General features: G+C 51.7%; 1 protein-coding gene across 1 annotated transcript; it reads left to right on the top strand.

The window, feature by feature from the left end:
* Positions 1–13,074: 13,074 nt before the first annotated feature.
* On the top strand, positions 13,075–19,521 carry GPR37L1 (G protein-coupled receptor 37 like 1; the record flags this gene model as incomplete). The annotated part of the gene is made up of 2 exons (XM_080698521.1): positions 13,075–13,806; positions 18,706–19,521. The coding sequence occupies exons 1-2, from the start codon at positions 13,177–13,179 to the stop codon at positions 19,519–19,521; spliced, it is 1,446 nt and encodes a 481-aa protein (XP_080554647.1). The 5' UTR covers positions 13,075–13,176.
* Between the last annotated feature and the right edge of the window lie 4,268 nt (positions 19,522–23,789).

The raw sequence follows: 23,789 nt of genomic DNA, 5'->3' as shown, positions 1-23,789 counted from the left end.
CTCCATTCTCCTTCATCGCCTGAGTCACAGACTGGCAGAAGAAAAAAGTCCAAGACATTGCAATAGACCTGAATGTGTTGCTCCGATGTCCTTCTATGCTCGGTCAGGCCGGCAGTGGTTTCCTCTAATTTCCCCGCATCCTCTGCAAATGGCGAAATGAAAACAAAAGCAGACAACATCAACTGGGCATCATCCACAGAGGTTCCTCCGGGAATGCTGGGTGTGATGGGGACTGAGGGCTCCCCTAGCAAACCCCCTTTTATAGATGAGGCCCACAGCCCAGTGAACCTATTCAGAGGAAGGTTCACTGCTCGCTTTGTTGGTAGGGGCTTTTTGCCCAAGATGCTGGCCCATTGATTCACGCTGGAGGACTTCCTGGGTGGGTGCCCCCAGCCGGCATAGGTGGTCCAATCCTACTCATAGGACTTAGGAAAGGGGCAACGAGCCTGTATTGCTCTCCCAAACTCCCTGCCCAGGACCTGCCTAGTGCTAGCAGAGCTGAGGGGGAATGTTATTCAGGGCCACTGGAGTGTCATGTGCTGGAGGGACCTTGTAGAAGGACATGGGGACCCTGTAAGTCTGTTTCTGAGTAACCTTGGAGGGGTTAGGGGAAATTCATGCTACCCCATAGTGACCCCTAGTCATGGCCTTGACAGAAACCTGCCACATCTTCAAGCAAAACCCTGTTAAGAACAGAAACAGTGTGCATGAAGCATGTGCTTTGAGTCAGCCCCTGCTGGGCTCTAGGGAGACAGGGATAAACAGGGCACCGCCTCCTGTGTTCTGCCCTTTGTTCTCTTGAGGGCATGTGTGGTTGCTCTAGCAAAGGACCCTCTGTCAGTCCCTAAGGTCCAAGACCCAAATCCAGGCTAAACAAGACGTGTGCAGGGAAGGCCTGGACACATAGGGCTTTTGTGCTGGTTTATCTAAAAGAGAAAAAGATAGATCCCAGGAAGAGACAGAAGGGGGACCGGGGTGGAGCACAGCTCAGTGGTAGAGCGCTTGCACAGAGGGGCTGGCTTCTACCCCCAGCACCCAGGGGCGGGGGAGGCGGGAGGGGGGAGGCGGGCAGGACTCGACGGGCGCAGCTCTGGGTAATCACAGTGGGAGCAGTTCTGCTTGTGACTGGAGATCATTCTGTTCCTCCATAGGTCAAGTCTCTCCCAAGGTCTTGGGCAGCCAGGTTGGCCCTGACTGTTTGAGGGAATAGTGTGTGGGCTGTGATTCCAGGCTGGGGTGGGGTCTCTGTGTCTATCTTTAGCCTCCTTTGCATACAGGGAATTTCCTCCCTCTTTCCCACAGGAGGTGTGGCTGGGGAACTTTGTCCCCTCCCGCTCCTTGGCTCACTCTCTCTGCCTCTTTCCTACCCCCAATCTGAGCTATAGCTAAGGTGGGCATGGAATCAACTCCTCATTCTAGGAGGGGGAGAGGAAACCCTCAAACCCATTCCTGGGCCCCTCTGATGGCCGGCATGTTAGTAGCATGACCGGAGGTCCCCCAGCAATCCAAGTCAGAGCGAAACGCCAGGCTGGCCAGACAGAGCTCAGATCCTTGCCGCCTGGAGACTTTAGGGGCCCACACCCTAGGATCACAAGGTAGGGTGCTAAGAACAGGGCAGTGCTCTTAGTGGAATGGGGTGTGTGTATGGTGGGGGATTGAGGAAGGTGTGATGTGAGGGACTGGAAGGAGGGAGGGAATTGACATTTATTAAGAACCACCTTTGTGTCAGGAATGTGCTGTTTAAGTTGTGTAATGTTCAGGGCAGTGTTAGAGATGTATATTATTGTCCTCATTTACAGTTAAACAAAACACAACACAAGCGGTTCAGACAGGCCAGGTGACTGGCCTAAGTCTATGTGGCTAAGAAGTGAGGGACTGTGGTCTTGCTGGGATGCAGTTTCACATCGTGTCCAGACAACCTACCAACCCTGAAGAAGTGAAGGAACAGCCAGCCTGGCTGCGCATGCCTATAATCCCAGTACTTGGGATGCTGAGACAGGAGGATGGTAGGTTTGAGGCCAGCCTTGGCAGTTTAGCGAGACCGTTTCAAAATAAAATAGGGCTGGGGGAGTCGGGCATGTTGGCTCACGCCTGTAATCCCATGTATGGTGCTTGGTAGCCTGCGACAGAAAGATGGCAGGTTCAAGGACAGACTCAGGGATAGGGATGTAGCAAGACCCAAGACCCTAAGCAACCTAATGAGACCTGTTTCAATACAAGAAATAAAAAAGTGCTGGGGGTGTAGCTCAGAGTTAGAATCTCTGGGTTCAAGCCCTAGTACCACACCAAAACAATCAAAATCAATAAAGCATAATTCAGAGGTAGAATGCACTTGGGTTCACTTCCCAATACCAAAAAAAAAAAAAAAAAAAAAAAAGGAAGGTGTTTTTGTGCCCAGCAGGACCCGGGAGTAGAAGTTCAACCGTCTTTGCCTCCGCTGCCACCCACTCCCAAAAGCTGCCCTGGCAGAGGCCGCCCAGCGAGGCCTCAGCCCCTCCTCTTTGGCTCGGAGCTGCATTCTTTGGTGCTGAGTGCTGTGGCTGGCAGCTCAAGCCAGGACATCAGGGCAAGAAAGCAGAAAGGACATGGCCAGGGCACCTGGCAACGATCGGCTTGTCCCTGCCCGGAGGCCTATGGCGGGAGAGAGGGAAGATGACAGCAGCGCTGGCCCCTGAGGCTTAGGTGCGGGACAGCTAGCTCGGCCTCCTCTGTCATCACAGCCACAGTCTGGGACTTGCCTCTCCCTGAGAATTTTTTGGGGGGACACTGTAGATTAAACCCTAGGATGCAGGACACTGTGATACATGTCTGTAATCCTAGTGACTTGGGAGGCTGAAAAAAGAGAATTGAAGGTTACAGGTCAGCCTGGGCAATTTAGCGAGACCCTTTTCTCTCTCTCTCTGTGTGTGTGTGTGTGTGTGTGTGTGTGTGTGTGTGTGTGTGTGTTACTGAGGATGGAACCCATGGGCTGTCTACCTCCAGACTATACACCCCCAAACCTATTTTATTTATTTATTTGGAAATAGGGTCTCACTAAGTTGCTGAGAGCCTCACTAAGTTGCTGAGACTGACCTCAAATCTACGATCTTCCTGTCTCAGCCTCCTATGTACTGCGATTACAGGTGTGCAGTAACACTCCTAGCAACCCTGTTTCAAAACAAAAAACAAATAGGGCTGGGGTATAGCTCAGAGGTAAATCCCTAGTACTACCACACCACGCACGCACGCGCGCACGCACACACACACACACACACACACACACAAATAACAAGCAAAAACAACAGGTACTCTAGCTACAACCTCAGCCCTTTTTATTTTTTACTATCAGACAGGATCTCACTAAGTTGCCCAAGTTAGCCTAGAACCTGCGAGCCTCCTGACTCAGCCTTCCAGTTGCTGGGATTACAGGCTTACACCACCCCTTCAGGCTACCCTAAGATTTTTATCCCAACACTCTCCACCCACTCCAGGGCTTCAGAACCAGGAGCCAGACTCCAGAAGGGCCTCCAGCTGCCTGAGGATGAGAATCCTGTACAGGCAATCATGCCTGGGATGGTCTGGGTGGAGTCTGGCCCCACCCCAGCCCAAGCTCCACTGCCGGGCTTTGGGATGGAAAGGTGGGGAGCCAGGGGCTCCCCCACGACAGGCTGTCATGGAGTTAGGCTTCCTTCCCCGGCTTCCTGCCTGGAACTTTGGCCTTACCTCCTTTCCGCCACACTGGCTCCCTTGCTTCCACCCACATTCTGCCCCAGAAGAAATCCTGGTCCAGCCTTCTCTCTAGGAAGTCTTCCTTGATCACCTCAACCTGTCTGCTGGCCTCGAGTGCTCCTGATCCTCTCCACACACTGGCACAGCTCCCCCTGTCACCCATGGGGGAGCTCCTGTGTTCTATTCTGTGTCTGCTGACTGTGTAGCACATCAGGATTGTGTGTGTGTGTGTGTGTGTGTGTGTGTGTGTGTGTGTGTGCTGTATACATTGTCGACCAACCCAGGGATGCTGTATGACTGATCTACACCCCCAGCCCTTTTAAGAAATACTTTTATTCCCGGCGTGGTGGCACAAGCTTATAATCCCAGCATTTGGGAGGCTGAGACAGGAGGATTACAGTTTGTGGACAGCCTCAGCTACTTAGCGAGGCCCTTTGCAACTCAGTGAGACCCTGTTTCAAAATAAAGAATAAAAAATAAAAATCAGGCTAGGGGTGTAGCTCAGAGGAATGCCTCTGGGTTCCATCCCTAGTATTGAGAAAAAAACTTTTATTAGTGTATTGCAATTATACATTATAGTGAGGTTTAATGTGATATAAGCATGCATGTATGCGCCCTTGCTTGCTTGCTTTATTTATTTATTTATAGTACTAGGGGTTTAATCCAGGGGTATTCTACTTTTGAGCTACACCCCCAGCCCTATTTTAATTTTATGTTGAAACAGGGTCTCACTACTTGCTGAGGTGATCCACAAACTTGCAATCCTCCTGTCTCATCCTCCCAAGAACTGAGATTACAGGTGTGCACCACCACAACCAGTTTATTTTTTATTTTGAGACAGGGTCTGAGTAACTTGCCCAGGTTGCCCTCAGACTTTGGATGCTCCTACCTCAGACTCCAGAGTTGCTGGGATTACATTCGTGCACCACAGGCCTGAGAATTTCCCCCCTCAAACATGTTTTAAGCATCTACTGAATATCAGGTACTGAGAATGCAGGTAGGAAGAGTCCTGTTCATCAGCGGCCAAATGACTCTGTGGTTTATAAGGCCCCAGGGCATGTCCTTCCCTCTGCATCCTCCAACAAGCACATTCCCAAGGCTTTACAGAGCAGAATTAGAATGCAACGAAGATATCTTCTATAGAGTAGTTTTCAAACTAGCCTGCACCAGGAATCTCCTGGAGGACATGCTAAAACACAGGCTGCTGGGCCGACCTTCAGAGTTTCTGATTGAGCAGATCCAGGGTGAATAGGCATTGCAAATGGAGTTCCAAGTGTGCTGTCCCTGCCGACTCAGGGACCATGCACCACTTCTGTTATAGTAGAAGTCTTACCGTGTGTGTGTGTGTGTGTGTGTGTGTGTGTGTGTGTGTGTGTTACTAGGGATGGAATCCAGGGGCATTCTACCTCTGAGCTACAACCCCAGCCCTAATTTTTAAATTCTTTGTTTTGAAACAAGGTCTCACTAAGTTGCAGAGGGCCTCATTAAGTAGCTGAGGCTGGCCAAAAACCTGCGATCCTCTTATCTTGGCCTCCCAAGTTCTGGGATTACAAGCTTGTGCCACCATGTCCGGCTTAAGTCTTATCTTTTAAAAGTACCCTAGTAATGACTACATTTAATCTCGGTAGCATCTTTGCAAGACCTCAGACCCACTAAAATACTTGTTACCTTTTACTGAGGAATAAATTGATGGACAGAAGGTCCATGGCCTCATGACACCCTATTCTTTTCCTCCACATCCTTTGTCACAACGTATATTATTTAGAAATTTCAGAAGTCAATGCTATGCCCTTGGCTCTATTATCTAAAACAATGCCTAGCATACAGTAGATGCAAAATAAGTACTGGTGAAATGAGTGACTGATGATCACTGAGGTCATGGAGCTAGTTAGCAGTAGAGTTGGGACGAGGTCCTCGATCCCTGACTTTTAGAAGCACACTGTCCTGCTAGTGACCCTTTGCCTTCCTCCAGAGAAGGACCCAAGTATCCCTTGGTCTCAGGAGCCCAAGGCATGGAGGAGACTGGACACCACAGGATCCAGGATCCAGTGTACCCAAACCATCCATATCTCTCTTAGCCCTATCTGTGCCAGCTGCAGGCCAGAGAGATGTCCCCATCCTGGCAGAGGGAAGAGCTTGTCTCTGAGTTTCCCCGTCCTGCCTCTCTGGTTGCTTCCCATCTCTCTTGTGCTTCCAAAGCTGTAAAACAAAGATGACAATTAGTATCCAACCTCGTGAGGCTGCTATGAGAAATCAATGAATTAATTGTAGCCAATGCCACATTCAAATAGTGTTTACTGTGTGCCAGATATTGTTCTAGGGATTTCCATAAATGAATTCATTTGATCTTTTTAGCAAGCCTGTTGTGATTCCCGGGTCACAGATGAGGGGGTGGAGGCACAGCAGTTAAGTACTTGACCAAAGTCACATATGCAGCTAGTAGGGCCAAGAAGGAAATTCAGGCCATCTGGGTACAGGGAGCGCTCTCATCAACTGTAGAATGCCTGGCACATGGTGTCTACACAATAAAACATTCCCTCTTATATTCGCATGGGCGGTACTTCCAGAGGCTCTCGCTCCATCCAATGCCAGGGAGCAGCTCCAGCCTCTCACCCACCCCATCCCAGCTAAGCACCTGTTCTGTGGCCACCATTAGGGAAATTCCCAGGGAGAAGAATGGGAAATTCCTAGGATCACGAAGATCCATTCCCTTGGGCTTTCCAGGAGTCTTGGGGTTTTTCCTAGCATGCTTCAGAATGAGTGGTGCTTTTAACTTGGTTCCGAGAGTAGAATCTTCCTGAAGTAGGAGGAACAGGTGAAGAACACCTCTGGGGGGACCCAGGCCGAAGCGCACGCAGAAGGTGGGCACCTCCCATCAGCTCTTTTGGTCTCTAGAATCCACCCTGTCTTCTTTCTTCCCATCTCCTTCTCATTCAGCTCAGAAAGTGTGTGGGCTGGGCTCAGGCGCCTTCCGGTTAGGCTAGGAAGGGAGGGGCTGAAGGCCTGTGGCCGCCTTGACTCCCATTGCTGAGCATTTGGCTCCACCTAGTGGTCTCTAGCATTCCTACTGCCCTAACAGAGACCTGCAGAGAAATACTTTTTCATGCATGCAGGTTTATTGAACACCTACCTTGTGTAAGGCACAAGATAAAGTGAGATGAGGGTGGTGTAAGTGCAAAGAAAGAGCAGAGCCAAGCATGGTGGTGCACTCGTGCAATCCCGATACTTGGTATCCCAGCATTTGGGAGGGTGAGACAGGAGGGCCACGGCTACTTAGCAAAGCGCTCCACAACTTAGTGAGATCCTGTTTCAAAATAAAGAATAAAAAATAGAGCTGGGGGTACATCTTGGAGGTAGAATGCCCCTGGGTTCAATCCTTAGTGCCACCAAAAAGAAAAAAGTTAAGAAAAAAGGAGGGTGGGAGGTATAGCTCAGAGGTAGAATGCACCTGGATTCAATCCCCGATTCCAATGAATGAACAAACGAATGAATGAAAAGGAAGAAAAGGCAAGAATTAGCATTTGTCTGGTCCGCCCTTGTGCAGGACACCATCATCCTGGCACCGCCTCTGAAGCATGGAGGATCTCAGAGCAGAGACTAGAAGCTGAGTGCTTGGTCTTGGCACCTCACTTCTTTGATCTTCAGTTTCCACTTTTGAAAATTAAGAGGATTGATGTAGATCACCATGTCTCTGAAATCTCTTCTGGTGTTAAAATTCTATAAACTAGACCCCTGGAGAAATCGGGCCCGGTCATCAGACCCTGGGTCCCGGGCAGGGGTTGGGCAGAGCACGCTGGACCCCGGAAGAGCCAGGGCCTGGGTCGCAGGACTCTGGGCCTGGGCCAGACTGCGCGGAGCACGCAAGACCCCTGGAGAAACCGGGCCCAGTCGTCAGACCCTGGGTCCCTGGCAGGGGTCGGGCGGGGTACGCCGGACCCCAGAACGTCCTGGGCCCGGGTCGCAGGACTCTGGGCCCCAGGCCAGCCCACGTAGAGCACGCCAGACCCCTGGAGAAACCAGGCCTGGTCGTCAGACCCTGGGTCCTGGGCAAGGGTCGGGCAGGGCATGCCAGACCCCAGAAGAGCCGAGGCCCGGGTCACAGGACTCTGGGCCCCAGGCGGAGTATTGCGGAGCACGCTGGACCCATGGGGAAATTGGGCCGGGTCACAGTGCTACTGAGTGCCTAATCCCACTACCTCCTCAAACCACACATACTGTCTTCTTTTATTTTAAAAAAAAAAAGGAAAAGAAAAAGAAAAAAGAAAAATATCAGAGATGGGTCAAGAAGGCCGAGGTGGATGCCAGGATACTGGAGATACAGACAAAACTTATCCAAATGAACTGGAACTTTTGGAAAAATTCCCCATGAAGGAGGACTGCTTCTTCTCTACATTGTTAAGAATCTTAGGCATCACCTGTAAGGAAAGAGGTTAGTGGAAACCAAGGAGAAAGGCGGTGTTGAAAGTGGTCTCCGAGATGGTGATGGAAACTTATATTCAGGAGAATCAGAAATTGGATCCTACCAACCTTATTTTTTTTTGGAGAAATTACACCAAATGTCAAATGCTACTGTCGTGCATGCTTAGGAACACTGGACAACATTCAGAGTGGAAAAAGAGCTTGGGAAAGATTTGAAATGGTGGAGGCAGTGGCAATGGCAGTGGCCAGTACTCAGGGGAGGCAGAGATCTGATGCATTACACCTGGAACCTTTGAAATAATAACCCCAGAGGCAGAATGCTACCACCACGCACCCTCGAGAACATGGGACAAATGGCTGGGCGAAGAGGGTGCTCGGATTAGAGCCTGCCGAGGGGTTAGGCCGGTGCCGGGGCCAGCGGCCGGCATTGGAGCCTTCCGTGAGGCAAGGCCACTACTGAGGCCTCCGAGGCCGGGATCAGAGCCTGCTGAGGGGTTAGGCCAGTGCCGGGGCCAGCGAGACCAGGATCGGAGCCTGCCGTGAGGCAAAGCCGGTGCTGGGGCCTCCGAGGCCGGGATCGGAGCCTGCCGAGGGGTTAGGCTGGTGCTGGAGCCAATGGCTGACATTGGAGCCTGCCGTGAGGCAAGGCCGCTACTGGGGCCTCCAAGGCCGGGATTGGAGACTGCCAAGAGGTTAGGCCAATACCGGGGCCAGTGGCCAGCATCGGAGCCTGCCGTGAGGCAAGGTCAGTGCTGGGGCCTCCGAGGCCGGGATCGGAGCCTGCCGAGGGGTTAGGCTGGGCCAAGGCCAGCAGCAGACATCGGAGCCTGCCATGAGGCAAGGCCGCTACTGAGGCCTCCGAGACCGGGATCAGAGCCTGCCTTGAGGCTAGGCCGGTGCTGGGGCCACCGAGGCTGGGATCAGAGCCAGCTGAGGAGTTAGGCCGGTGTCGGGGCCAGTGAGACCAGAATCAGGGCCTTCCATGAGGCAAGGCCGCTGCTTGAGCCAGCGAGGTCTGATCAGTCCACCCGGTAGCCAGGCCACTACTGGGGCCGTCAAGAGTGGGATGGGTACTTGCAACGTGGCATGCACAGAGAAATATTGCAGAAAATAAAAACCAGATGCTTCCCCTAATCAGCAATAACTAGGAGGAAAGGGGCAACAGGAAGAGGTCGAGCTATAGAGAGGGCCCTATAGTGAAGCAATTAAGGTGACCAATCAAAGGGTATGGAATAGGGGAGGATGGAGCCTTTTTAAAACGCAGGAGGTACATAAACAAATGTATCAAAGTTAATCACTAAACAAGCATGGGATAGAGGGAGGGGAGGGAATGGGATGGGGGCTGGATGAGGGCTAATTGGATGATGTGTGCTTGTATATCCTCTCAAGTCTTGTATTCCAATGTGATATATGATTACAATGCACCAATAAAAATAAATTTAAAAAATAAAATACACTGTATGGTGTTTATACAATTAAAAAATGCATAGCCGGGCATGGTGGTGCACGCTTGTAATCCAAGAATTTCGGAGGCTGAGACTGGAGGATCGTGGTTCTCGGACAGCCTCAGCTACTTAGTGAGGCCCTCCACAACTCAGTGAGACTCTGTTTCAAAATAAAGAATAAAAAATTGGGCAGGGGGGTGTAGCTTGGAGGTTTAATGCCTCTGGGTTCCATCCCCAGTCCCACCCCCCCGAAAAAAAAAAGCCTAACGATGAGCTAGGTGTTTGACTGTATGAGCGAGCATTAGTGCTTTTTGTATGCATATTATAATCCTAGCAATCCTCTCAAAATTACTATCCCATTCATTTAAATGTCATAATGTGGCTCTGATGATTCTATTGTAGTTAATAGAAAATTTTGAAATAAACCATTTCTTTTTGTGTGTGCGATCAAAAAAAAAATTCTATAAACTACACAAAAGAGTGGCTGAGAGTTTTAGCTTTGGAGTTAGATAAGCCTACATTTGGACCCCAGCTGTCATTCATTAGCTGTGAGTCCTTGAGCAAGTAACTTTGCTTCTCTGAACCTGAGTAATTGTTAAAGGTTAGGTGTGATTACATCAGTGTTTAAGACAGAGCTGGCACCTGAATAATCAATGAATAATGCTAATGATGCAGATAATGGTGATTCTATGCATCAAAAAACCCACACCACAAGGTCGAAGGTGGTGGGTCTCTGTGACAGCAGCATAATGCCACGTGCTGGGGCAGGAGGATCTTAGTCATCCTAGGGGAGGCCCTGGGATCCATTCTCCAGCCAGATTAGGGAAATGCGGTTCTCAGAATGGACCAAACATGTAAGGCTCAGAATGAGGCCTTGGTACCCTCACACATGTCCTACAGTCCTTTCCCTAACCTTCCTGAGGATGCAGGATGCTTGGGTAGTGGTAACCACAAAGGGACAGTTGAGTTCTCTGCTGATCTGCTGAGATCCCCTCCTTCACGCACCAGGGGCCGCTCATCTGTTCTGCACACGGGGAGGGGTGCACTCACTGGCCACTTCTGTCCTCCCTCCTCCCCACGCACAGCCAGAGCCCCCCACTGCTGCTGGTTTCTCTGGAATCTGTGCTTCTCCTGCCTTTGCATCCTCCTGCTCTGGCTGCCTGAAGCCAGCTGCCCATCCAGGACCCTCTAGAATAACGTGGTCAAGTCATTGTTCTTCCACATAACAACATGTAATACTCTTCATTGTCTTCGATGACATCTCAGCTCCTTGGCCTGGTGTACGGAGCCTGTCCCTCCTCTGCTATTTCTTGGCCCCAAAGCCGATACTCTCTCCCCATACTCCCTTGCATCCCTGCCTCCTTGACACTCTCCCTGTGTTGCAGGAACACCACCCACTTTCACATCACTGAGCCTTTGCATGAGCTGCGTCTTCTGCCGGGAACATCCTCCCTTTCCTGGAATCCATCAGGCAAACTCACTGGCATCTTTCAGGATCCATTCAAATATCACCTCGCTTTGGAGATCCTCCAGACTCCCCCAGGCTCCTCCTGTGGGCTCCCTCTGCTTGGTGACCCTTGCCTTTCACTGCATCCATCCCACTGAATTATAATTACTTATTTGCATATTTATTTCCCCCTCTGGACTGAAAGCTCCTTGGTGGCAGAAGTCTTTTGCATTTCGTACACCGAGTTTCTAGAGCATAGCAGGTATTCAGAAAAGATGTGCTGTTGCAAATACCCATCTGCTTTGTGTCAGGCTCAGAATGTGGTTTTTGGTTTTGCTTTATTTAATTTCTGCAGTGCTGGGGGATGGAACCCAGGATCTCATGCATACTAGACAAAAGTGCTCTACCACTGAGCTACATGGCCAGCTAAAAATTTTATTTAGAATTTTGTTTTAGAAAAAATTTTATTTAGAAATTTGTTTTAGAATTTTGCTTGTTGCTGCCTTCCTTGGGGAGTGTGTGTGTTTATGAAGCAAGTAGATGGGCCCTTTGCCTATTGAGGCTAGCATCAAGTTAAAGGCTCCGGAGATAGACCCAGGCTCTAGGGATGGCTTGGCCTCGTATCAGCTGTGTGGAAAGTGACTACCCTTTACAAACTTTGTTTTTTTTGAACGGGTCCAGGGATGGAGCCCAGGGGGATTTGACCTCCGTGCTACACCCCCTGCCCTATTTTTTATTCTTTAATTTGAAACAGGGTCTCACTAAGTTGCAGAGGGCCTCACTAAGTAGCTGAGGCTGTGTCCACGAACTGCGATCCAGTCTCAGCCTCCAGAATGCTGGGATTACAAGCGTGCACCACTAGGCCCGGCTCCTTTACAAACTATATTTTGCATCAGAAAAAATGGATCACAATAGCTCTTGCCCCATAAAGCATAGCGAGGGTCTATTGGAAAACCAGCTGAGCCAGGCACAGTGGTACATACCTGTAATTCTAGCTACTCAGGAGGTGGAGGCAGGAGGATCACAACTTTGAGGCTAGCTTGGGTAATTTAACAAGACCCTGTCTCAAAATAAAATTAAAAAGAGATGATGCTGTAGCTCAGTGGAAGAGCACTTGCCTAGCATGTATGAGGCCCTGACTTCAATACCCAGTCCCTCAAAAATAAAACAATACAATCCAACTGTGTTCTAGGACCTATTAAGTGTTCAACAATACAATAATTCTTTTGTTCTTTTTCTTGTCCTTTTTGGTACTTGAAATTGAACTGAGGGGTATTTTATCTCTGAGTTATACCTCCAGCCTTTTTTATATTTGAAATGGGATCTCAATACATTTCTAAGACTGGCCTCGAACCTGCAATCCTCCTGTCTCAATCTCCCAAGTACTGGTACTACAGGCATGTACTGCCACATCCAGCTTCATTTTTCTTTTTCTTTCTCTTTGCAGTGCTGGGATCTCATTGGATCCAGGGCCTCATGCATGCTAGGCAAGTGCTCTACCACTGAGCTCCATCCCCAGCCCTGTGGCTCAGGCTTGAATGTTGGAACTGCCTTAGAATAGGCTCCTTTTGCCGGGCGTGGTGGCGCACACTTGTAATCCCTGCACTTGGGAAGCAGAGACAGGAGGATCGCGCAGGTTCGAAGCCAGCCTCGCTGGTTTAAGAGACCCTGTTTCCAAATAAAAATATAAAATATTTTTTATATTTTATATTGGGAGTGTAGCCCAGAGGTAGAAGGGCTTCCAAGAACCCCAGTACCACAAAACAAAAAAGAAAGAAAGAAAGAAAGAAAGAAAGAAAGAAAGAGAATAGGCTCCTTCTTTTCCTGCCTTATGTGGCAAGCCACATTTCCTCCCCAGTCTCGGTGGCCTGGGGCAGGTGTCCTCTGAGGGCAACATAGTCTGACCTGCTGTGGTCCTGCGGGCCTTGAGAGTGAGTGTCCTGGAGGATGAGATGTTGAGGGCAGCAAAGACCGCTCTGTGTCCAGCAGAGGGCCCTGGCCAGCCAGTAGCCATCAGGGTGGGAGGGAGGGCCGGCCACGCCAGTTGCTGACTGGAGGCGGACCCAGCGGCCAGCTGCTTCTCTTGATTCTGCCCTGCACTTGGGTCCCCTGCCCTTACCTGCTCTCCCGGGGCAGCTGCGTCTTGCTTGTCCGGCCATGCGGTGGTTGTGTTCCCTGGCCATCTCTCTTTCGGTGGTGTTGGCTGCAGGGCTGAGTAGGGTCTCTGGAGGTGCCAACTCGCCCCCAGGAAGTCACAAAGCTGGGGCCCAGGAACAGCAAAGCCGACCCAGAAGAGGCACCGAGGATGAGGAGGGCAGAGAGGTGCAGCGCTACGTATCTGAAGAGTGGGCTGAGTACCCCCGGCCCATCCACCCGGCTGGCCTGCAGCCCACCAAACCCTTGGTGGCCACCAGCCCTGACCCAGGCAAGGATGGGGGCACTCCAGGTAGCGGGAAGGAGCAGAAGGGCAATCTGACGGGGACACCGGGCCAGAGGCTGCAGATCCAGAACCCCCTGTACCCGGTGACCGAGAGTTCCTACAGTGCCTATGCCATCATGCTCCTGGCCCTGGTGGTGTTTGCGGTGGGTATTGTGGGCAACCTGTCAGTCATGTGCATCGTGTGGCACAGCTACTACCTGAAGAGTGCCTGGAACTCCATCCTCGCCAGCCTGGCCCTCTGGGATTTCCTGGTCCTCTTCTTTTGCCTCCCCGTTGTCATCTTCAACGAGATCACCAAGCAGAGGCTGCTGGGGGACATTTCTTGCCGGGCCGTGCCCTTCATGGAGGTGAGTGTGTGCCCTTCCAGAGCCCAGTTGTGGGGCTGAGGTCATTGACAAGGCTCAAGTTCTCCAGCGGGCCCTGGAAAGTGGGTTTGTGGGTGCACAAAATCCCAGAGCCCTGGACCTCTGACCTGGCTCTCTTTTCCCCTGCGTCGGAAAAGGAGACAAGCTGGGTCTCGGTTTCTGGTAGCTCTCAGGAAAGCAGGCCAGGCCAGGGGTGTACGGTGTGTACAGCCAGCCCAGCCTGGCCTCCTGATGCAGCAGTGGCCTCAAGGCAGGGCTGTCCCTGCCTCTGGATCCTGAGCTGCCCTTCCTCTGCCCTCCTTTCCCCTGCTTTCCACCCAACAACCGCTCCATGCTTCACTGTGTCTCCGGCCGCTGCTGCCTGCACCCACGGCTCCTGTCTTAACTCCTCAGTGTCCTGCCTCCTCAACAGCATCTGAAGGGAGATCCTGATGTCCTACAGACACCCCCTGACCAACTCGGCATCCACTCTCGTGGGTGCAAACACCAGGAGGACAGACCGTTCTTCCTGTCCTGACTGTGATTACTGTCATCACTGTCAACTCCATTAGTCATCTCCTAAATCCTTTCTTAAAGGGAAGACCCAGCTGGGTGTGGTGGTATACATCTATAATCCCAGTATTTGGGAGGCTGAGATAAGAGGGTCGCAAGTTCAAGGACAGCCTCAGCAGGTAATGAGAGTCTCATCAACCTAGCAAGATCCTGTTTAAAAAAATTTATAAAAAGATCTGGGAGTGCAGCTCCCCAGGTTCAATCTCCAACATCACACACACACACACACACACACACACACACACACACACACACTACAATAAAAGGAGGACCCACTTCTGGGCACTAGAGCTAGTGGAGGCTTGGTCTCAGCTCTATCACTGACATACTGGGTAACACTGGGCAGGTCACATCTCTCCTGTTTCCTTATCTCACAAGGGGGTGGGAGAGAAGGCAGGTAGACCAGATGCCCCTTTTAGCCTGCCTGTTCTACAATTCTAAAGTATATCACTATGTTTTTTAACATGGAAACTTCCATGTTAAGATAAACATATGGGTATTGAAAGCTATGTATATCACATAAAGAATCACATAGGGAACAATCTAATCAAATCACTGAAACAATATACCCACATATGTGCATTTTGCAGGACATATGAGGGTCATTGTTTCCATATGCGAGTGCAAAATAAGCAAGTGGCCCAACTAACCTTCCTTCCTATCTATCTATCTATCTATCTATCTATCTATCTATCTATCTATCCATCTATCTATCTATCTATCTTTCTTGTCCTGGGGATTGGATCTGTGACCTGGTGCATGCTAGGTACTCTGCCACTGACCTACATCCAATCCTGTAAGTGGCCTTTTATTTATTTATTGGTACTGAAGATTGAACCCAAGGGCATTCTACCTCAGAGCTACACACCCCATCCCAGACTTTCTTATTTTTTGTTTTGAAACAAGGTCTCACTAGTTTGCTGAGAGCCTCACTAAGTTGCTGAGGCTATCCTTGAACCTGTAATCCTCCTGTCTCAGCCTCCCGTTTAAATCTTGGCTACACTGGGGGTAATAATGAAGCCTGTAGCGACAGTGACTTCCATGTGAAGGCTGCTGTTCCTCTGTGGAAGGTGCTCTGTGACCCAGGTAACCTGCCTGCCTGGTTTGAAAAGGAATCAAGATCTTGCTTTTTTTCATGTTGGAGATTGTGTGTGTTAATGAAATGTGCTACCACTGAGCCACACCCTCAGCCTTTTAATTTTTTTGTGTGTGTGTGTGGTACTGAGGGTGGAACCCAGAGACTTTTCTACCTCTAGGCTATACTCCCAGTCCTATTTTATACTTTATTTGGAAACGGTCTCACTAAGTTGCTGAGAGCCTCACTAAGTAGCTGAGGCTGGCTTTGAACCTGTGCGATCCCCCTGTCTCAGCCTCCCAAGCCCTGGGATTACAAGTGTGTGCCACCATGCCCAGCTCATCCTTTTAAATTTTAAGAAAGTTGTCCAGGCTGGTCTCGAATTTGTGCTCCTCCTGCCTCAGCTGGGAGTAGCTGGGATTTGAGGTGTGTGCCACTAGGCCTGGCTAGATCAGGCATTTGATGCAGGTCCTTCCCAATTGGCTGTGTGTTAGTTATGATTTCTTGATTGAAGAGGCTCATCAGTTAGAACTGTCCTTTTCTGTCTTTCCCAACCCAGGGAGACCACCAAAGGTCACCAGGGAGACCACCAAAGGGTGGCCAAAGGTACTTCAACCTGAAAGGAGACCCAAACACAGGATAGACTTCGTCTTTGTCTTGTGCTTACAGCCTAGGTGAGCTGTGAGTGGTTAGACACAGAACTTTGGAACTGGACAGTCTCAGTTAGAAACTGGACTTTGCAGTTGGGCGTGCTAGTACACACTTGGAATCCTAGTACATGGGAGGCTAAAATAGGAGGATTGCAGGTTCACAGCCAGTCTCAGCTACCTAGTGAGGCCCTCCACAACTTAGTGAGGCCCTGTCTCAAAATAAAGAATAAAAAATTAAGCTGGAGATGTAGCTCAAAGGTAGAATGCCCTTGAGTTTAATCCCCAGTACTGAAAAGAAAGAAAGAGAGAGAGAGAGAGAGAGAGAGAGAGAGAGAAAAAAGAAGAAACTGGGCTTTGCCAATTGCTAGCCAAGTCATCTTAATAAGTTACTTATTATTAAAACTCAGTTTTGTCATCTGCAAACTGAGCTAACAACAACAACAACAACAACAACAACAACAACAACAACAACAGCAACTTTCTCCCTCCCTTCTGCTGCTGGGGATTGTACCCAGGAACATTCCACCTCTTAAATACACCCCAGACCTATTTCATTTTATTTTGAAGCAGGGTTTCACTAGATTGATGAGAATCTCACATCTTGCTGAGGCTGTCCTTGAACCTGGAATCCTCCTGTCTCAGCCTCCCAAGTACTAGAATTACAGACATGTGTGTCACCATGCCTGGCAAGCCCCAATTTTTTTGAGGTACTGGGGATTAAACCCAGGGACATTCTACCTCTGAGTTACACCCCCAGACTACTTTTTTATTCTTTATTTTTGAAACAGAGTCTCACTAAGTGCAGAGGGCCTCACTAAGTAGCTGAGGCTGGCCATGAACCTGCAATCCAGTCCTGTCTCAGCCTCCCAAATACCAGAGTTACAAGCATGGGTGACCATGCCCCATGCCCGAATTCTTAAAAGTATAAATGAGTAGTTGGGCATGGTGGTAACTTGACAACTCCAGTACTTGATAATTCTAATCCCCGGCACCACAAAACAGCAACAATAAAAGTAAGTGAGTAATGTTTATCAAGTGCTTAGAATTAAAATAATTCCATACCCGGTGACTTTTTTTGGGGGGGGGAGATGGTTTCAGGGGAAGAAGGGAGTAGAATAGACAGCCTTAACTCTTGCACGTGGCTGGTAAATCAATGAATGTCTGGCCCTACCTGTGGGTCAAAAAATGTCTAATACGTAAGCTCTGGCCCAGTCCTCCCAGTCTCCCCCCTTCATTTTTCCTGGAGGACAGAGATGATCTGTGAACTGACAGAGGGCTCTTCCCCTAGGCTGGGAGATGAGGTGGGAGTGGGGGGTCAGAGCACACTGCCCCAGGACTCTCCTGCCAAGAGGACATCAGGATAGCCCCCTGGGAGGGAGAGGGGAAGGCAGCTTAGAATAAAACTTGGGATATTTTTCAAGATGTAGGGAAGGAAGGAAAGAGAATGGTGTTTTTGCCCACAGCTGAAGGCTGCTCCTCCACAGGCCTGAGCTCCCCTGCCAAGAGAGGGGGTTGGGGCTCTCTCCAAGGACACTTGGTGGCACTGTGAATAAGCCAGGAATTGTGTTCCCCTCCAGAAGAGGGAAGAATTTGGACAGGAGGGGGAGCAGAGCACAGTCCCCGAGTGTGGTCAAACATGGCTTGATAGCTCCGAGGGTTCTCTCCTCCTTTTATGCTCTTTGACACTTCCTCTCCTGCTGCTCTGGCTTCTTCCTCTTGGCTCACAGGGGATTTTCCTGTGTGTCTGAGTATTTGATGAATAGCATGCGGGGATGCTGGGCCCAGGCTACTCCAAGGGGTAGAACAGGGCAAGAAGGGATGTGTGTGTGTGTGTGTGTGTGTGTGTGTGTGTGTGTGTGTGTGAGAGAGAGAGAGAGAGAGAGAGAGAGAGAGAGAGAGAGAGAGAGAGAGATTATATGAATGTGTATATGTGTGAATGTATAGATCATATTTCCTAAGACCATCATCTGCTGGGTGGTTATAGGGGGGACTCAGGAAATGAAAGCGCTGCAAAGACCCAGAACTTGGGCTTCTTTTTTCTGAGTCTCCCTTAGAGATGGTTCTCAAGTCTCTTACAGAGCATTGGGATCTGTGAGAATCAGGCCAAGCATCCCCAGTACAAAAGAAAGAAGAAAGAAAGAAAGAAAGAAAAAGAAAGAAAGAAAGAAAGAAAGAAAGAAAGAAAGAGGGAGAGAGGGAGGGAGGGAGGGAGGGAGGAAGGAAGGAAGGAAGAAAGAAAGGAAGGAAAAAAAAAACTGGGCACAGTGGCACATATGCTTGTAATCCCAGTACGTGGAAGCCTGAGACAGGAGGATCACAGATTTAAGGCTAGCTTTAGCAACTCCTAACACTAGAGGCTAAAGAGGCAGGTGTAGGTGTGACCTGCAACACTGGCACGTATCAGTCGTATGATCCTGGGCTAGTCACTTTTCTGGCCTGGGCTTTGGCTTCTCCTTCTGTAAAATGGCTGTTTGAGGGTTTGCTGCTGTATGGGAAGTGCCTGACCAGTAGAAAATGCTCATCGAATGGTAACTTTTCGCCTAACCGTTTTTCCTGTGTCATATATGAAGCAGTTCATGATCTGACTCCACTCCCTGCCCACAGGTCTCCTCTCTGGGTGTCACCACCTTTAGCCTCTGTGCCCTGGGCATTGACCGCTTCCACGTGGCCACCAGCACCCTGCCCAAGGTGAGGCCCATTGAGCGGTGCCAGTCGATCCTGGCCAAGCTGGCTGTCATCTGGGTAGGCTCCATGACTCTGGCGGTGCCTGAGCTCCTGCTGTGGCAGCTGGCACAGGAGACAACCACTTCCACAGGCACCGTGGACTCGTGTGTCATGAAACCCTCGGCCAGCCTGCCCGAGTCCCTGTACTCGCTGGTGATCACCTACCAGAATGCCCGCATGTGGTGGTACTTCGGCTGCTACTTCTGCCTGCCCATCCTCTTCACGGTCACCTGTCAGCTGGTGACCTGGCGGGTGCGGGGCCCGCCGGGCAGGAAGCCAGAGTGCCGGGCGGGCAAGCACGAGCAGTGCGAGAGCCAGCTCAACCACACCGTGGTGGGGCTGACCGTGGTCTACGCCCTCTGCACCCTCCCCGAGAACGTCTGCAACATCGTGGTGGCCTACCTCTCCACCGAGCTGACGCGCCAGACCCTGGACCTCCTGGGCCTCATCAACCAGTTCTCCACCTTCTTCAAGGGCGCCATCACCCCGGTGCTCCTCCTGTGCATCTGCAGGCCGCTGGGCCAGGCCTTCCTGGACTGCTGCTGCTGCTGCTGCTGCGAGGAGTGTGGCGGGGGCTCCGAGGCCTCGGCGGCTGGTGGCCCGGACAGCAAGCTCAAGACCGAGGTGGCCTCCTCCATCTATTTCCACAAGCCTAGGGAGTCTCCCCCACTCCTGCCCCTGGGCACGCCTTGCTGAGACCTGGCCCTAGCCAGGATGGGGGGGCACGGGGCAGGACAGAGCAAGCAGGGAGGGGCTGCCACCCTGGCCCCAGATGGCCCTGCCATCTCTTTCCCCCATAGCCCTTTCTTTGCTGTCTGTCTTGCTGTCTAGAGATGGACCTGGGTCCTCATGTTGAGGGTTGGGGTTGTTAAAGACCTCTCTTCCAGCTGGGCCCTTCCTGCTACTCTGAGGGCCCTCTAGCTGACCTTTCCATGGGTGGGTGGTAATGCTTCTAGATCCTTAGAGCTGCCCCAAATCTCAGTTTCCTCCTGGGAGCTGGAACCTGGCTGTGGCTCCATTCCCCTTTCCTGTTTCTTTTTTGGAACCCGACTCTATGTTAGTTAAACCCTACCTAAGCATCAGTTCCCTACTCCCCCCCAGGACCCAATCATGGAATGGGATGTTCTTTGGGGGCCAACCAGGCTCAGTACCCTCTTTCCTGGATTGGGTCTGTCCCAGCCCTGTACACCTCCTCCATTCTTCTGGAGTATTTCTCTCTCCTCCCTTCTTCCTCTGAGGTACCTAGGATGCCCTGTCCGGACCCTTTTCCTAGGTGTTTTCCTATAGAAGGTCCTTCTTGAAAAACAATAAAGTAGGTAGAACTATCCCCGTGCCCACTTCAATTTCTTGTGCCATCCCCTGGCAGTGCCTGGATGCACCTAGACTGGGCAGTGCCCTCCCTCGGGCATTCCTCCTCATTACCTTCGGCCCTAGTCTGTGCTCCGGGGGACCTGAGGGCCTATGGCTTTTGAGGGACAGAGGATGGAGCGCATGGGAGCTGGGGGCTAAGTGCTCATCCTGGCCTAAACCCAGCAGTCCCTGGGAAGTCCAAAGGCTGCCAGCTTATCTCCTCTGGAGCCCCCACCTCCCGTGTGCCCTCTCTCCACAAAGCCCCCATTCGAGGGAATCCAGCGGCCTTCCCTGCATGCGCTGCAGACTTTCCAGCCTCCCTCTCGCTCTGAGAGTGGCTCTTGTTCCGTTTCTTAGAAGGGACTGTTTTGCCTGTAGACTGCCCAGCTGCCTGTCCCCTGCCTGCCCCCACCCCACCCCCACCCCTTCCCCGCAGGGCTCCATCCTCTGTCCCCAACAGACCCTGCAGCTCCTCCTGCTGGTTCCCTTTCTCCAAGTCAGCTTCCCCCAGCCCCATCTCTGGCCCTCCCAAAGGGCTCCTCGCCCCATCGCTCCCCAAGGGGCTGGCACAGTGTCAACCAGAAGGGAGACCATGCTCTCAGCCCCAGTAGGCTCAGGGCCACCTAGAACACCCATCTGCACAGGGTCTCAGTAGGGGTCCCAGGGGCCCAGCATGGTAAGGGGCAGAAGACTCTGAGTGGTTGGGGCTCCAGACTCCTCTGTCCAGCCACCCACACCCCTTGGCCTCTGCCTGCCCAGTGCCCGGACCTCCCCCCACAGGAGATCTTAACAGCCTTGTTCCCTCTCCCTGGCACCCACCCCCAGGGCCAGTGACGCCAAGAGAGAGGGAGGCTGTTGCTAGGTGATGGTGCTGCCATGCGCATACCCTTTGTGCAGGGAATGACACCCACCCATTTTCCAGCAGACCTGTTGCCACAGTTACTGAAGCCCCCAGCTTTGTTTGAAGAAACTTTAGACGGGATGTTGGGGGGAGAGAGGCTGGAGCAGGGTAGAGGCCGACCTGCTGCTCTGAAGCTGCTGGGAGGCTTCCTCCCATTCTCTCCACAGCTTTTTTCTGCTCCCCTCAAGCCCTACATGCATGAATAGCTTCCAGAGGGAGGCAGGAAGGGGCCAGGCAAACCGAGGTGAAGTCCCAAATAGGGCATGGGTTCAGGAGGGAAGACCCGGGTCTAGGGGGACACCTCGACATCCTGTTTAGGGAGCGCTCTCACAAAGGGCACCTTCTTCCCTCCCTCCTGCTGATTGGCTGGCCCACAGCTCAAGGGGAGAGGTGGTGGCTCTAACTCCCCATCACTGCTGCGGCCTCCCAGGCCCGTCAACGTGAATGGCTTCCAGAATTAGTCAGCAGGCCAGCCAGCCTTGGGAAAGAGCCACTGGCCCTCCAGCCTGGGCCAGCTCCAGAACAATGTGGGGTTTGTTGCTTAGGGGTCCTGGGCTTGTTGGGGGTGGCAGGGGTAGTGGTGAGCGGGAGGAGCTGACTCACCCCCTGAGGGCAGGCTGCAGGAGGCCAGCCCTTGGCCTCAATGCCTGGTGTTGGGTAGCATCCTTCAGGCCTCCCCTCTGCCTGGGGAAACGACTCATTGGATCTCAGCTCCATCCTTGATTTGGGGACCTGAATGCAGCTACCTAACCTCGGTCTCAGCTCCCTCATTTGGGAAGCAGAAACACTCCCTGCTCCTTCAGAGGACTGTGGTCATTAATGAGACAAGATACCACCTGGCACAGTGCCTGGCACCTTCTCTTGCCTTCTTTCCTTCTGAGGATTGAAATCACTAATACTATGTGGCAGGAAAAACAGGCCCCAAAACATGACGGTTCATATATACCATACACATGCATGGTCTGTTTCCTGTTCAACTGGAACAAGTTGTTAAAGTTATTAGGCCCCTGCTGCATGCAAGCACTATGCTACGGCAATATTTCCTTGCTCACTGGTAACTAACTCATTTTCTCTTGTCTTAAATTTCATCTCTAATCAGAGGATGGCAGGACCTGGGAAGGCTCAGTCCTGAGATCCCAGATGAATGAAAGTGTTGGTCCTTCCCCAGGCTCTGGGCCAGGAGCAAACCCAACTACCTCTGCAGCCAAGAGAGGACGGGGCAGAGCCCGGGCCCGGCTTCAGCCTCCTTAAGGAGGTGGGCACGTCCCATGCTCCTTAGGAGCTGGAAGCCACCTGAGTACCATCCAGCTGCAGTTGCCAGATTCATCTATAATCTCTCCTCAAACTCTTCTGGCAATGACGAACTGACCCTCCAGGCTGGGCATTTTTCTCACAGTAGACAGTGCTTCCTGGAGGAAGCCGGGTCACTGATAAAGTACAGGGGCCAGGTGACTCAGGGCTGGGGAAGCCAGGGGCCCAGAGCCCCAGGAGCCCACTGGCAGAACGAAGGGCACCGTGGCTCCTTCTCCCTGCAGTGGTGGGGTGAGAAGGGCTGAGGGGCTCTGCAGGGGCCTGCTCCATTTTCCAGGGTGAAGGGGAGGCAGAGTGAGGAGCGGGGAGGTGGGGCTTACTGAAAACTAGGTCAAGATGGCCTCGGATTTGAGCAGGAGGCTCTGGGCAGCTGCCGTGGGCATCGTGGGGGAGTTTGGCTGACATGGGGGGGTACTCTAATCAGCAGGAAGCCAGCAGCACCAATAGCAACACTGCGGCCAAAAAGGAGGAAAGCCACCAGGCTCTGCAGACCCAGGACAACTCCCCGAAGACAATGAACTGGTTCTGGTGGGGACTGGGGTGACAGAGGGACGGAGTTCTGGCTCAACCCTGGCCATAGGTGAGGTCATGGGCCTTGAAAAGAGAGGGGCCAAGGGCTGAGCTGGCCGAACAGAAACAGCAGCTCAGTCCAAGCACAGACCAGCATCCAGCCCTCTCCTCCTGCCACCATGACCCACACCCCGGGCAGGTTCTGCAGCAGAGCTCCTCGGCTTCACTTGGCAAGCAGCAGAGCAAGGCTGGAACCACGTGAAAGCCTGAAAAGAGACCGAGAAGGAGCAAGGCGGGAGCACAGGCACACGTGTGGGAGGCTGTCCTGTGAGGGGCCGTTGTTTCCAGCGTGGGGCACGCCTGCCCATGGGCGTGGCTCCCATGGCTGACTCTGCTCAGCGTGGGGGTGTGCTGGTACCCCCGTGGGTCTGCCGGCCTGGCCATGCCATCTGCGGAAAAAATGTGGCACCTCACACACCCCCCAACACAAAATTGGTAATTTATTATTGTCATTGTTATTATTAGGAGGCAAAAAAAAATGTACAGTTACAAGAATCATATTCCAAACAGAGGTTAAATATGAGCTGAAAAGTGTAAAAAAGGAAGAGGAACATTACTTTACAAATCATTAAATTAAACAAATAAACAACAATCAAAACCCAAAGAACCAACCCCCCATGCTGAGTTCTCTCCTTGTGCAACTCTGCATAATGAGAACAGAAAATGAGGCGGGCCGTGGAGGTGGGGGCCCTGGGTAGGGGCAGGAGCGGGGGCCAGGAGCAGGCGGACGGGGTGCTGGGGCAGCGCAGACACTGGTCTCCTGCCCCTCGGGCTTGGTGGTCTCTGGCACCTGGTTGCACCTGGTGGGCCCTACTGAGATTATGGACAGGGA

This window comes from Muscardinus avellanarius (genome assembly GCF_963383645.1).
Source record: "Muscardinus avellanarius genome assembly, chromosome: 7".
NCBI classification, from domain to species: domain Eukaryota; kingdom Metazoa; phylum Chordata; class Mammalia; order Rodentia; family Gliridae; genus Muscardinus; species Muscardinus avellanarius.
This window is presented reverse-complemented; position numbering and strand designations above follow the sequence as displayed.